Source organism: Pseudorca crassidens, chromosome 15, assembly GCF_039906515.1.
Source record: "Pseudorca crassidens isolate mPseCra1 chromosome 15, mPseCra1.hap1, whole genome shotgun sequence".
NCBI lineage: Eukaryota > Metazoa > Chordata > Mammalia > Artiodactyla > Delphinidae > Pseudorca > Pseudorca crassidens.
In genome coordinates, this window is record NC_090310.1 from 21,619,272 (window position 1) to 21,635,530 (window position 16,259).

At 37.9% G+C, this 16,259-nt stretch overlaps 1 protein-coding gene across 1 annotated transcript in view; it reads right to left on the reverse strand.

Annotated features, from left to right (window-relative positions):
* Window positions 1-98: 98 nt before the first annotated feature.
* UQCRC2 (ubiquinol-cytochrome c reductase core protein 2) overlaps window positions 99-16,259 on the reverse strand; it is a 31,501-nt gene continuing 15,340 nt past the window's right edge. Inside the window, exons 8-14 of the mRNA XM_067706430.1 lie at window positions 14,021-14,078; window positions 9,480-9,575; window positions 8,976-9,175; window positions 6,115-6,195; window positions 3,768-3,844; window positions 1,541-1,694; window positions 99-369 (exon numbers count right to left, since the gene is read on the reverse strand). Of these exons, the coding sequence (XP_067562531.1) occupies window positions 286-369; window positions 1,541-1,694; window positions 3,768-3,844; window positions 6,115-6,195; window positions 8,976-9,175; window positions 9,480-9,575; window positions 14,021-14,078 (750 nt within the window). The 3' untranslated portion in view covers window positions 99-285. The remainder of the gene's footprint in view (window positions 370-1,540; window positions 1,695-3,767; window positions 3,845-6,114; window positions 6,196-8,975; window positions 9,176-9,479; window positions 9,576-14,020; window positions 14,079-16,259) is intronic.

A 16,259-nucleotide genomic window follows, 5' to 3' on the forward strand; every position in this document is an offset into this window, starting at 1 on the left:
TACTTATTATATTCCTGTTCTCCTTTAAAGCATCTAAAACAAAAACTCAGCATGTATCAAATACTTGTTGATTAACTGATTAGGAAAAACGCAAGAAAAACATTTAAACAGAAGTTTTATTGACTTTTAGGTCAGTTGGGAACAATTACCTGCATTTATGCTTTTTGATATTTCATCTCACTGGAAAAAAAGATAAATGTTACATTAAAGACTTTTCACTTTCACATACTTGCTGCTCTTAGTTGAGAAAATGTTCAGCTCTTTCCTGCAATATGTGTTTCAGTACTACAACTCATCAACGAAAGGTGTATGCCCCAAATTTCCACTTGCTGCCATTGACTTCTGGCCAGAAACAAACTTCTTTGCAGCCTTTAAGTAAACAAACAAAATAAGACAGAAAGTTAATAGAAATAAGCAAGTAGATAAACTTGTTCCTTTGAGTATTTCATCCTACGTGTGACTGAGCAAGTGTGGTGCTCTAAATAGGAGCGTAGCTGTTAAAGAGGGAAAAGGAAAACCCTCTGACGTTGCAAAACAGGGCAGAGTCTCCTTGAGCAGAGCTGTACTTCCCTGCTTTGGTATTGCAATGGCAAATAGTCTGAGTCAATAAAAATAAACTGACTGTTAACTTAAAAGTTACACTTTATATCCTAGTATTCCTTATGCCGCTACTTTGAGTCCAAAGGCTGGTTGTTTAGGTTAAGTGCAATACCACGAGGAGCAGTCCCACATTATCTCAGGCCAGCTTTTTTAATAGACAGTGTTGCAGGCAGCTGGGTTGGACTCACATGATAGTATGGTATATAAGATGAGCACAGCCATTTGGAAGAGTATGTGATGATGAACTTATGGTTCAAGTGAAATCAAGTCAGGGCTGCTATCTTAAAATAGCCTGCTTCTTTTTTCTATCCCCAAGGGGAGACCCCTTGGTGAGAAGATGGTTAAGACCTCGACCATGGAAGGGGAGTTGGCATTTTTAATACAGAAAGGACTGATTTTGGGTTCATTCTGTAGTTCATGTACTTGTTAGACATAGCAGGGAATACAAAGAGGTATAAGACATAGTCCTTGCCCTCAAAACAACTCAATTTTATAGGAAACAATATATGTGGAAAAAAAAAATAGAGCAGGGGCAGGAGAAGGTCTTACGTTGAGAAGACTAAAGAAAATCTTGAGATGGTAGATTGCGAAAGATTGGCAGGATAGAGTTTATTTCTTAGGAGTGAGGAGGAAAATACCAAACTTGACAATTAGGTTGAATCGTATGAAACTGCCAATATTTGACTCTTCTTGACCTTTAAGAATTTAAAATGGTTTAACCTAATGGTAATTTAGTTGCATGAGGAAGATACATCACCCTGAGTTGACAAGGAAGCTATCTGCAGATATGGGGATGAGCCCTTCTGCCTCCACACCAGGTACATAAGCACCAAACACCACGAGAACAGCATATACAACCCAAGGAAGGTTACGCATTCCTTCTGAAACTGGATCATTAAGGACAAGTTATTTGATGTTAAATAAATTTTCATTTGCTTACATTTATGACATCAGCGTCAGCTACCGAGTCAATCTGCTGAAGGACTGTGGATGGCGGCACATATGAACCAGCAGCTAGAGCCTGGGACCCAACTTCATCCAGGAAACCCTCAGAAGACTCCACTGACATTAGGTACCCAGCTTTCAGCTTGTTCCTGTCCAATAAAAGGTGTGCAACTAAGGCAGATGCCAGTTTTACAGAGCAAGGCAAAGTATGTTCTCACACCTTAAACATGTTTGGGTAAATATACAAACTAACTAACAGCTTTGAAATCTTACAGTGCTAAAGGTCTCCATTCTATTTCTTCAATTCACCAACTATTTTAGATACATTTTTGGTGATGGTTTTAGGTATCTCTATTAAAGAACATCCCTATGTGGGCTCTCCTCACTGTCCCTTTAGCAGAATGCTGTGTGCTGATAATATAACTTCCCTTAACCCCACCCCTAGTCCATTTGTGTGCTGGGATTTGTCTCACTGAGGGTAGGGAAAGTGGGGAAGGACAGTATAGGTCTTATAAGTCCCTGTAGCTTAAATATGGGCACAAAAACATCAATTTGAAATAAAACAAAATCCAATTCATACTTATCCCAGGAAGAAATTATGTTCAATAAGGCACTTGAGTTATTTAACTCAAACTAATCTCCTTGGCACTCTGTAGCAAGACTTCCATTTAAACATAATTACAATTTAATGTAGCAATTTTACCACACTGTCCACTTAATTGAAAAAAGATTTTACCTGCAATAAACTTTACCAAGTGATTATTAGTTTGTCCCTTCAGCAATGACACCTCACCTTCTCTTTTTCACTATAGGAGGAGTAAGAACCTTACAAAAAAAGTATCAACTCCATCAAAATGGCAGAAAATAAATATATCTTGACATTAACAACCAAAATTCCATTTTCTAAATGTTGCTGTACCTGATAAGAACTGTGCCACACTTATTAAGAAAATACATTTTCTTAAATAAATTAGATTTGAAACAGATTTCTCCTAAGCTTATCCATTGTTTCAATTTATTATAAGGTTTGTTTCTGATGCAATCATGCAGAGCTGCATCCTATCGATCCTTGGTTCCATGTATACAATATTTAATAAATTGTGTTGTACTTATTTGAGAGATGCACTTCTTAGTGTGTTCAGTATAACAAAAGTAATAATACTAATGAGAACAGAAATGGTAAAAGACTGTTCCCTCCTGGGTTGTAATTCACCCTGTCATATTTCCTTTGTGGGCAATACTAAATGATCACAGAGGCCTCCGGAGTTTTAGGATTCACATTCTGAATTGTCCTAAATGGATGGAGTCAAATTTAAATGTTTTAAACTCCTGTATGAAAATGCAAGCTGATTTCCAACTCTGTCCAAAGTCTGTCTCTTTTAGAGAAACTCCCAGAGCTACTGAGTTAAGAGGAGTTGTTAGCACTTTCAATGTGGGAATTTAAAAATCACCAAATAGGAGACAGATATTGCAATCTTTTAATCAGATACATTTTTTGGTCTATCAAATCAGTAAAGAGGAAAAAGTTGCCAATGGTTATGGTAGAACAGGCACTCTCATATATACTGACAATGTGCTTATCAACTGGTAAAACCTTTCAACATTGTGACTCCAAAATATAAAAATAAAAATATTACATAAACACAAACGTATATTTTAATACACAGCCTTTCATTATAATGTTTATAACTCTTGGCCCAGTTGCGAATCTATACCAAGAAAGTAATATGAAATACAAAAATGTTTTAAAACCCAAAGATATCCTTTATAGTTTATAATTTCAAACTGCCAACTTGTTGAAAATGTCCAATAAGTATATTTTGACACACCAATTAAAACTGTTTATGACAAATTTTTAGTAATAAAAATAAATGGAATAAATGCAAACAGCATTATAATGTTAAAAAAAGAGAAGAATCATTGGTAGGGAATGAAAAATAATTTTTGTCTTTGTAATTTTCAATTTCTACAATAAACACTAATAAGTATTATTTATTAACAAGTATATATACAATATTAACAATTATGTTTAAAAATGGTCAAGAAAATAATCAAAATGTTAACAATTATATCTCTAGGGGGTAGGAGTATATTTCCCTTTCCTTTTAAATACTTTTCTGTGCCTTTCAATGCTTTTTGTGTATTTATTACAATAGTGTTGTAACTAGAAAAAATACAACTTTCAAATAATTGAAACATGAAACATTAATATTGAAACTTACTTGGCAACTTGGACATCTGTATTAGAAAGGTTTCCTTGAGCAACTGTTTTTACTTGGTTATAGGCAGCCTTGATAACCTAGGATAGACAAGTAAAAGCTGGTCATCTTTGATCAGTGCCAAAGTCTGCTGCAGGGGCTTCTCTGGTGGCACAGTGGTTGAGAGTCCACCTGCCGATGCAGGGGACACGGGTTCGTGCCCCGGTCCGGGAAGATCCCACATGCCGCGGAGCGGCTGGGCCCGTGAGCCGTGGCCGCTGAGCCTGCGTGTCCAGAGCCTGTGCTCCGCAGCGGGAGGGGCCACAACAGTGAGAGGCCTGCGTACCGCAAAAAAACAAAACAAAACAAACAAAGAAACAAACAAAAAACAAAGTCTGCTGCTGCAGCATTCAAATGCTCCTCTACTGAGGCAAAAACAAAAGATGGAAGGTTAGTTCCAGAGAAACAGTATAGTGTCCATTTGGAATTCTTAATTCACTACGTGCTGCTTACTCTTCCAATGTTCCATAAAGCAGCTGTTTGTACAATATCCAAGTGGCCAAGTTTCTTAACAAACGTTAAGTGGCAGAGGGCAGAGGACGGCAGTAGGGTTTAGGAAAAGAAAACTCAGGGATTTATAATTGCCTACAAAGAATAAGCACCTCAAAATTTTCCCAAGACTCTCAAAGTATCATGTAATTAATCTGCTATCTCTTACTATTCACTAAGAAAAAAGTAGTAATCCATACATAGCCAATCTGAAAAGCCTGTCCATACCTGGAGTGCTAGAGTCATGAAGGAATCAACTTCTAGTGATGTGGGTGGGTACTTGGTAAATATATGTTGAATAAATAAATTAATAATAAACCTGGCCCATGATTTTCTCCCTCCCAACCCTGGCACCATTCTGGGTCTGCTACTTACTGTTCTTTCTAATCACCTAAACTCTAGGACCTTCATTTCCCCTCCAGGTGAGCTACCCATTTCCATAGCCATACCCCAGACATGCACATAACCTAGATCTGACCTACCTCTGAAATCCTCAATTCCAAGACCTCTGGCCTAAGTCTTTTATCACACTATCCTTATCTTCCATTTTATCAACATCTCTAGGTCCTTGATTTGCCCACTTTAAACCTATCAGGTCCCCCTGGCTTCACTTCTTTAGCCTAAATCCATGAATCATCTCTTCAATCACTCTTGCCAGTGCTTCCAACTTCCTGCCATCTTTTCATACTTCTGACCTGCCTACTTTGCAAGATTCCAGCCTGGGATCAACCCTACTGCCTGCCTCCTCCATTTCTGCATTAGGCTAGACGTCTGGCTGTACTATGCATTTGTGGTCACTTATCTCATGGAGACATCTGTACTGCTGTTATGCTCATTCTGTGTGCATCTAGCCACTCATCTGTCCCAAACCTCATTAGTTTCTTTAAACTCTCCTCCTCTCTCTTATTCTCAAAACATGACTTAGCCTCCTACCTTATCAGGGATGTACTTCCTCATCTTCCCGACATCCTCTTCTCCCATCAGCCTTTGTGTCCAAGGCTAAAATGTCCGATTGTACTTTGGATCCTGCTTGCTCTTGCTTTTTCAGACTTGATCCATCTATAATTTATCTCCTATATTCGCTCCAATTTTCTTTCCTTTCAGTGTGAATGTCTCTTCCTACTTAATCTCTCAGTGGAAACTCTCCTAAAACTACCACCCACCTCAAGTCTAAGCTCCACCTGCCTGCACCAACTTTGTATTTCTTTCTTCCCATTCATTCCTTAATATTATAAATTTTAGTTCACTTCCAATACTCTGATAAAAACTGATAGTATCACCAATATTATCCTAGTTTGCTAAAACTACCAGACCTGTCTGTGGTAACTAAACGGATGTTAATCCAGAGTATATCGAAACAGTGTTAACCATTCTCTCTTTCCTGGCCTCCAAACGTGCCAGTTTCCCTTCTTTTTCTTTCTGTTTCTTTTTGGCCATTTTCCTTAGCTCGACCTTCAGTTTTCTTCTCCTCCAACCTTTCACGTGTAACCCTGACTTCAACACACTCTTTATAATGATGACTCCCAGTATACATCTTGGCCTTGACCTCAACTGAGTTCTTCATTTAGATATCCCAGAGACAACTCAATGCCACATGCCCACACAGAACGAAAATACCAAGGAAACATTTCCTCCCTCTTTTCTGGAAGCATCAGTATATGCGTTTTTCATTTCTAACTTTCCTCCACAGCAGATAACACTTTAATGATAATACACTACACAGAACTCTGATAAATCATGGCATTCAAACATTCCATGTTCTTACTAAAAATATGTTAATGGGGGAAAAAATCTTGTGAGAATTGATGAGTTTGCAACTTACATCTCCAGCAGCTGCAGCCTGTGAGATAGTGTAAATCCCAAAGAGTCCAGAATCTGAGTAACTGGCATTAAAAGCGGAAACCTGAAAATATAATGAAACTTTACTGTATGTCATTCTACCAGGTAAAACAGGGCACAATTTCCCTAAGGCTGTCTAGACAAAAACGTATACCTTCACAGTATAAGCAAAGACATGGATTAATATTTCACTTAAATGGTTCTATTAAGGACTGAAGTGTTCTATATACAGGTTATCTCTTTCACAACTGTAATGTTTTAGCTTTTCTCATTTAACTCTTTCTAAAATGACGGCTCACTTTCCTTGATATTTTCTAACCTTTTGATGATTAAAAGTTAAGGCAAACATTAACTTGTGAACATTACTACTGTAGATTCAGTACAGCTGAGTGGTATAAATCATGGGCTTTGGCATTAGATAAACCTGCTTTCTTCCCTCTGCTGTTGGTGGTGACTTCCTTTTCACCAATTCGCTTTCTCCTATAGAGAAAGCGAATTTTTTCTCCTATAGACTAAAATTAAAGGGTTAGGAAAAAAATTTCTGCTTAGTATCTATTATTCAGATGTCCAAGGGAGCAAGAAGTTTAGCCTCTGGAAGACGGGTATTTCTGTCTGTAGTCTGAGTAGAGTGTTAAGTTCCTTAAGGTGGACATGACACCCTAGTAAAGTGCTTTTCAGTGTTTATGTGGACCGTTTACGTAAGGATCACTTGAGTTGTTATTAAAAATGTAGACTTTCAGGTTCCTACAACAGATCTACTCACTCAGATCACTAAAGATGCAGTCTGGGATTCCGAATTTTAAACTAGTGTTCCAGATGAAGTTTGAAAACCATTGGTTTGGCCCATACGAAGCATACAAAGATATGCACTTCAATCACCTGCAGTTTAATTACAATTCTGAGACTAACTAGTCATCCTCCAAATTTCTGGCCAAATTCTGAAGTAGGAATTTATATTAATTTTTTTTTTGGTGGATTTATCTTTTAAATTTATTTATTTATTTATTTATGGCTGCAATGGGTCTTCATTGCTGCACGCGGGTTTCCTCTAGTTGCGGAGAGCGGGGGCTGCTCTTCGTTGCGGTGCCTGGGCTTCTAATTGCGGTGGCTTCTCTTGTCGTGGAGCATGGGCTCTAGGTGCACGGGCTTCAGTAGTTGTGGTGTGCAGGCTCAGTAGTTGTGGTGCATGGGCCTAGTTGCTCCGCAGCATGTGGGATTTTCCCGGACCAGGGCTTGAACCCATGTCCCCTGCATTGGCAGGCGGATTGTTAACCACTGCGCCACCAGGGAATTCCCAGGAATTTCTATTATATTATGTCACTGGATTAGATTAAACTCCAACTACCCAAAGCATCATTAACATTCAATGGTGAAGAGTAAAGCATGAAGAAAAGAAAACAGAGTAGACCATGAACCAGGAGAAAGAAAATCTGGAGGATATCTAATTAAGGACTAGGACTAATTTAAGATAATGGTTTTTGGGAATTCCCTGGTGGTCCAGTGGGTAAGACTCTGAGCTGCAGGGAGCCTGGGTTCGATCCCTGGTCGGGAAACTAGATCCCATGTGCATGCCGCAACTAAGAAGCCCACACGCTGCAACTAAGAAGCCCACACGCTGCAACTAAACATGCCGCAATGAAGATCCCACGTGCCACAACTAAGACCCAGTGCAGCCAAAATAAATAAACTTAAAAAAAAAAATAAGATAATGGTTTTCAAACTGTGCTCCAGGGAACTCTAAGGTTCTGTACAGAAGATTCCAAGGGTTTCACTGTCAAGTAAGCCTTCTAAACTTCTTTAAAAGCAAGAACTTTTGTGTTGGGCATTGCAATTGGGGAATGGCACTGATGAAAAAGGCTCCTCTGCTAAAAAAAAAAAAAGTCTGACACTACCACTAAAGTATTAAACAGAGGAATAAAAAGAGAAGATGACTGATTTTAATTTTCACCATTAAGTGTCAAATGGCCAAAGACTCAGAGGCATAAACCTACCTGTGCCATGTACTATTGCTGAAATTATGAACGATACTTAATCCTACAATTTAGTACATTTGTTACTTTTTAAAGATATAATTGAAGGTCACATGGGGCATTACATTGGGCAAACTACCGTCACTCATCAAATATTTTGCCGGTTGACATTTTACATTCTCGATTTGAGTATCATTATTTTGAAAGCTTTAGCACTTTCCTCACTGTCATAAAAAGGTGTCTTCTAAGGCAACATAACTTTTGGTTATGGTTAAATGTCATTTTTTTCTTTTAACTTAATCACAAGCTGGAGGAGCAGGTCTGTAAGTAATTTCTTGCTGTTTATCTTGTACACTTGGTTGGAAAACATGAAGGGCAGTGAAATTCAGGAAGTAGCCACAAGAATAGAAGGGGACAGAAGAAATCAGAAAAAATGACTAATTAGAATCTAGGGGAATGTTTAATATCTAAAACTTTATTCTAAAGGGAACTGAAGTGTGAATTTCTGACTTTTTAAGCATTCAATTCTTCCTTTTATATTAGAATAACAGCAAGTTTTTGATAGACCCACTAAGGTACTAAAATTAAGCCTGGCTGTCTCTTCAATTTTACAAAGATTTTCTTTGTGTTCATCTTAATTTTGTTTTTTTTTTGGCCACACCACGTGGCATGTGGGATCTTAGTTCCCTGGCCAGGGATAGAACCCGTGCCACCTGCAGTGGAAGCGCGCTGAGTCTTAACCACTGGACCACCAGAGAAGTCCCTCATCTTAAATTTTAAAAGCAGATTAACATTAAGAGCAAGTTATCAGGACTACATCGTAAACACTGATCCTGTGAAAACAAAAGGAAAGATATCGACTGTTCAGACTCACATCAAATGGCTGGTGAATTCCCTTGGCAACAGCTTGGTATAGAGAGCTGGTGGCATTGCTGCCCCTCTTAACATGTGGTCCAGCACCGAGGACATGCTGGAGAACACTAAACGCATTTGCTTCTGCACTTCCTGCAGCAGCACTTTCTGCTACAAGAGCAGCATGGACGAGACTGTCTCCATTCTGTTCTCGAATTTCACCTGGGGCCAGGTAAGGCAAGAGTGAAGAAAGTGGCTTTTGGTTTTATTCTTCAGTATTCTTTACAACACAGTATTAACCCATTAAGATTAAGCTTTTCCCTAGCCTGGTGCTCTCCTTGCTATCCTGCCCTCCCCCCAACACATACACAAACATGTTTAATACATAACATTCAAGCAATCTAATTCTTTCTTTCCACATTGATACTATTTGGTAGTAAATAATCAGGCCTATTATACTCCAATATGCTACTGGGGGGAGAGGCGGCACCCTGGTAAATTAACCTTAATGGAACAAAACGCTTACCTCCACGGTACTTGGTCTTTGCACCAGATAAACCAAGCCCACCCCTCATGTTGAGAAACTGTTCAGCAACTTGCTTTAGAACAGGATGACTCACACCTATTTCAAAAGAAATAAAAACAAACTAGAACCAGAATTTCTAGAACACAATTGTAAAACACTATTTTAAAAATACATCATTATACAATTCAAATATTACAGAAATAAACAGTAAAGAAAATAACAGCCTCCCATAATGCCACTCTTCCAGACATATGCATTTACAGCTTTACTATATATTCATCTAGAACTTTTTCTATGCAAATATTATCCTTTTTATTTTTAAAATGGTGTCATTCTATTGATATTGTTTCTAACTTGTCTTTTGTAATTTACATCTAAGTGAATGGACTACACCAAACATTTAATGGTTATAAAGAATTTTATTATACGGATATACCATCATTTATTTAATCAATCTCTTCTTGAGGGACATTAGTATGCTTCTAATAGTTGGCTATTAAAACAATATGGCAATGTGCATCAAAAGACATTTTCAAAAGAGTGAAAAGATAATCCACAAAATGGGAAAAAATCTGGTAAGGATTAGTATCCAGAATATATAATGAACTCTTATAACTCAACAATTAAAAAAAACAAACAACCCAATTAAAAAATGGGCAAGGGACTTGAATAAGCATTTCTCCAAATAAGATATATAGATGGCCAAAAAGCACAAAAAAATATGTTCAATGTTATCAATCACTACGGAAATGCATACCAAAACCACAATGAGACACTACTTCACATCCATTAGGATGGCCATAATCAAAGACAGATAATAAGTGTTGATAAGGATGTGGAGAAATTGGAACCCTTGTGCACTGCTGATGGAATGTAAAATGGTTCAACTGCTTTGGAAAACAGTCTGGCAGTTCTTCAAATGGATAAACGGAGAGATACCCTATCCTGGCAATTCTACTCCTAGGTATACACCCAAAACAATGAAAAAGATGTTTTGTTAAAAAACTTATATATGAATGTTTATATTCATAAAAGCCAAAACATTCAGGAACAACCCAAATGTCCAGCTAATGAATGAATAACAAAATGTGGTAATGAAATATATTTTTCAGCCAGAAAAGGGAATGGAACATTGGTACATGTTACAATATGGATGGACTTTGAAAACATTATGCTAAGTGACTAAGTGAAAGAAGCCAGTTACAAAGACTATTATTGTATAATTCCCTTTATATGAAATGTCCAGAATAGTCAGCTCTATACAGACAGAAAGGAGATTAATGGTTGCCAGAGGCAAGGAGGAGGTGGAACGAGGAGTGACTGCTAATGAGTATGGGGTTTCTTTTGGGGATGGTGAAAATGTTCTGGAATTAGATAGTGGCAATAGTTGCACAACTCTGTGAGTATACTAAAAACCACAAACTGTACACTTTAAAAGGGTAAATTTTATGGCATGTGAATTATACCTCAATTAAGCTGTTATTTATAAAACAAATGAATAAAAACCCAAATTGCAAATAATATTCTCACGCGACTATTTTGTAAACTTGACCAAATGTTTTGGCAGGGTAAATTCTTAAAAGTAAATGCTGGGCCTAAGAGTATAAACAATTACAATTTTAATATATTAAAATAGACCTCCAGGGACTTCCCTGGTAGCACAGTGGTTAAGAATCCACCTGCTGGGCTTCCCTGGTGGCGCAGCAGTTGAGAGTCCGCCTGCCGATGCAGCGGATGTGGGTTCGTGTCCCGGTCCGGGAAGATCCCACATGCCGCGGAGTGGCTGGGACCATGAGCCATGGCCATTGAGCCTGCGTGTCCGGAGCCTGTGCTCGGCAACGGGAGAGGCCACAACAGTGAGAGGCCCGAGTACCGCAAAAACAAACAAACAAAAAGAATCCACCTGCTGATGCAGGAGACACGGGTTCAATCCCTGGTCCGGGAAGATCCCACATGACGCAGGGCAACAACTACTAAGCCCGTGCGCCACAAAAGAGCCTGTGCTGTAGAGGCCGTGAGCCACAACTACTGAGGCCACGTGCTTCAACTACTGAAGCCCGCACGCCTAGAGCCTGTGCTACGCAATGAGAGAAGCCACCGCAATGAGAAGCCCGCGCACCACAATGAAGAGTAGCTCCCACTCGCCACAACTAGAGAAAGCCCGTGTGCAGCAACAAAGACCCAATGCAGCCAAAAAAAAAAAAAAAAAAAAAAAAAAAAGTCCTCCAAAAATGTACCATTTTGGGGCTTCCCTGGTGGCGCAGTGGTTGCGAGTCCGCCTGCCGATGCAGGGGACACGGGTTCATGCCCCGGTCTGGGAGGATCCCACATGCCGCGGAGCAGCTGGGCCCGTGAGACATGGCCACTGAGCCTGCGCGTCCGGAGCCTGTGCTCCGCAACGGGAGAGGCCACAACAGTGAGAGGCCCGCATACCGCAAAAAAAAAAAGTACCATTTTACACTCCCACCAATAATTTTTGAGAGTGCCTATTTCTCCATACCATGGTTAATACTGGGCAGTGTCAATCTTTTAATTTTTGTCAATTTCACAGATAAAAAAACTTTTAGTTATCTTTTACAATAATTGGCCACACACACACACACACACACACACACTTTCCCCACGAATTGGTTCATGCCCTTTGTCTATTTTTCTACTAAATTGTACTTAAAACAAAGCAAAACAAAAACAAAAGCTCTTTGTAAAAGCTCTTTGCTTAGAGAAATCTGCCCTTTGTCATAGGTTTTGCAAATACTGTAATGAATTTGAAAGCCAGTGCTTTAAAAAGTTAAATGCTGGATTCTGCTTAAAAATAAAAAAGACTATTTTTGTTTTTTTAGAGTTGTGGAGGATTTATTTATATGCTATAAAACTGTGTTGGGGAAGTTGTATCTTTTTAAATTTTTATTGACATATAATTTATTTACAATGTTGTGTTAATTTCCGCTGTAAAGTGACTCAGTTATACATATATATATTCTTTTTCATTATGGTTTATCACAGGATATTGAATATAGTTCTCTGTGCTATACAGTGGGACCTTGTTGTTTATCATTCTACATATAATAGTTTGCACCCACTAATCCCAAACTCCCAATCCTTCCCTCCCCCAGCCCCCTCCCCCTTGGCAACCACAAGTCTGTTCTCTGCGTGAGTCTGTTTCTATTTCATAGATAAGTTCATTTGTGTCATATTTTAGATTCTATGTATAAGTGATATATGGTATTTGTCTTTCTCTTTCTGACTTACTTCGCTTAGTATGATAATCTCTATGTCCATCCATGTTGCTGCAAATGGCATTATTGCATTCTTTTTAATGGCTGAGTAATATTCTATTGTATATATGTACCACACCTTCTTTATCCATTCATCTGTCAATGGACATTTAGGTTGTTTCCATGAAAGACTAGCTATTAAAATCCTATCACATACTGACTTTCTTTTTTTTTTTTTCTTTTTCTTTTGCGGTACGCAGGCCTCTCACTGTTGTGGCCTCTCCCATTGCGGAGCACAGGCTCTGGACGCGCAGGTTCAGCGGCCATGGCTCACGGGCCCAGCTGCTCCGCGGCATGTGGGATCTTCCCGGACCGGGGCACGAACCTGCATCCCTTGTATCGGCAGGCGGACTCTCAACCACTGCGCCACCAGGGAAGCCCCACATACTGACTTTCTGACATAAACAGAGGATAAGTTCTGAAATTTTGTGTTCACATAATTATAGCTTAAAGAACTACTCTTTTTTTTAATGACTCACATTGAGACAGTGAAAAAATACTTTTATTCATAACTATAAGTGCAACATTTAACAGTAGCACACCTTAGAGTTTCTCTTTTTTCAATTAACCACTTTCTAGAATGCGACAGAACAACATAATGGAGAATTGTATAATCAGAATTTAAGAAAATACCCAAGTGAGTATATTATAAATTGAGGCTGGTTACCTATATAGTGACAGAATTACAATGTACTGGAAAGGTGTCCCATCCCCTGCCACACCAAATTATAAAGGAAAAGTCAGCAGCCTCAGTGAATTTTCTGACTATCTACCACTTTCTCTGGGAGCCAAGAACCATGGAACTGTAAATTATCTAAATATCGCTCTATATATAACTATAAAAGATGTATATATACATAGTTACGTATGATAGTACCTGATTTTTCAGAGTTTCAAGGATAATTCTACCTCCTCATTGAATAAGTCAGTCACATGTTTCACTATCTGCCAAGTCATACTTCTTTTTTTTAACTGAAGATTTACAATGTTGTGTTAGTTTCTGGTATACAGCAAAGTGATTCAGTTATAAATATTCTTTTCCATTATGGTTTATTACAGGATATTGAATATAGTTTCCTGTACAATAGGATCTTGTTGTTTATCCATTCTATATATAACAGTTTATATCTGCTATTCCCAAACTTCCAATCCAACCCTCCCCTGTCGCCCTCCCCGTTGGCAACCAAAAGTCTGTTTTCTATGTCTGTGACTTAAAAAACTACTCTTAAAAGAAGCAAACTGACATGCAGGCAATTCCCAACTTACCAAGTCCAATCAAAGCCATTCTTGCACTTGTAAAATGATTCTGTACATAGTCATGTAACTGAGGAAGTAAAAACATTTATTAGGTTATATTGGTATAAATATAAAAAGCTATAAAAACGTGAAACCGCAGTTCAGCAGAAGATAAATACTCAGGCTTAAAAGCTGCTATAATGAACTATAAAGGACTACTTAGTACTGAATGAAACTGAGCTTTCAAAAACCATTGCTTAAAAAGAACTAGAACTTAATGTGGTGATGGTTATGTAACTCAGTGAATATAATAAAAACCACTGAATTGTGCATTTTAAATGCGTGAACTGTATGGTATGTGAATTACATCTCAATGAAGCTGTTAATGGAAAAAATCAGAATTAAAAATTAGAGCACACATTGGCTTGAACTTGAAGATATGGGACTAAGTATGATTTTTATTATAATGTGATTTAAGTAGTACATCAGGTTTCTTTTGTCTTTATACAGGTAGTAATAAAGCACTGTTATTAACATTCTATAGTAGGGCTAATAGAGTTATATCACTATACCCCTATTGTGCATCTTTGAAGGTTTTTTTGCTCTGAGGTTACTGTCTATACCAGGGTTTCCAACCTGGATGATTACAGAATTATATGGGGAGCTTAACAAACAAAAACAATGTCTCCCCACCCCATCCTATTCCTGTGCCCACTGTATAGACTGATATAGTAGATTCAATGTGAGATCTTGGAATCTTTATTTAAAACAAACCACCCACCCATCTAATCAACCACCAGGTGATCTGAGGATCAGCGAGATTTGACAATCACTGGTTTATACTATCACTTTAGACCTAATATTCAAAAGTAGGGTTAAAACATGCATTCTAAACAGGCACACTATTGCTCCCACGGGAGTGAAATTTAGGTCTTTGGGGTAAGAAAAAAACCTTATTCCTTTATATATAAACTACAAATATACATACAGTACATAAACAGATATACAGTATATCCATGGCATTAAGTAAGAAGTAAGTCAGAAAAAGAAAAACAAATACCGTATGCTAACACATATATACGGAATCTAAGAAAAAAAAAAAAAGGTCATGAAGAACCTAGGGATAAGACGGGAATAAAGACACAGACCTACTAGAGAATGGACTTGAAGATATGGGGAGGGGGAAGGGTAAGCTGGGACAAATTGAGAGAGTGGCATGGACATATATACACTACCAAACGTAAAATAGATAGCTAGTGGGAAGCAGCCGTATAGCACAGGGAGATCAGCTCGGTGCTTTGTGACCACCTAGAGGGGTGGGATAGGGAGGGTGGGAGGGAGGGAGACGAAAGAGGGGAGAGATATGGAAACATATGTATATGTATAACTGGTTCACTTTGTTATGAAGCAGAAACTAACACACAATTGTAAAGCAATTATACTCCAATAAAGATGTTAAAAAAAAAATTCATGAGGGGTGGGTATTGGTTGAAAAGGCTCCTTGGCTAATGTTGAGAACTGTGAAGCTAAGGTAATAAAACTAAACTTTTATTCAATTTATCAGAATTTGTGCCCTAAAATGAATGGTGTCTCCATCTATGGAGCCACCTTGGAAAGTCATATTCTTTTTTTTTAATGTTGATGTTTTTCTATTGAATGCTGCCTTTGCTCAAATTATTCTAGCAACCATTTCTTTAGAATTTTCTTTAGCCTAGGGATACATTTAAAAAATGCTAATAACTTTGAGATAACCATGGTTAACATCTTGGTATTTGTCTATGATGCAAACACCTTATTTTTTTAAAAATGGGACCCCTTGGTACATCCTATTCATAAATTACCTTTCCTTTACTTGAAAATAAGCTATGAAAACTTCATTATCAATTAATATTTTTGAATGGTTGAATAGTATTCCATTCTACAGATATTTAATATATTATTTAACTAGTTCTCTAATGTTGGATATTTGATTTGTTTCTTCTAATTTTTCACAATTACAAACAATGCCACAATAGACATCCTTGTAGGTAAATGTTTTGTTATGTGCATCCTTTTAGCTACCTCAATAATATATCTTCAATAATATATCTTCACAAGAGTGAATTTGATTTCTGAAAAACTTCAAAAACTTACTAGAGGCCAGTCTTATGAAAAATGTTGGCTGTTCCAAGTTGGATGATATCAGTTATAATTTTGTTTAACAGTACCATATGAATGGTAGGCATTAAATTGATAACTGGATAGTTTTCTTAACCAGGAGATAAGTCAA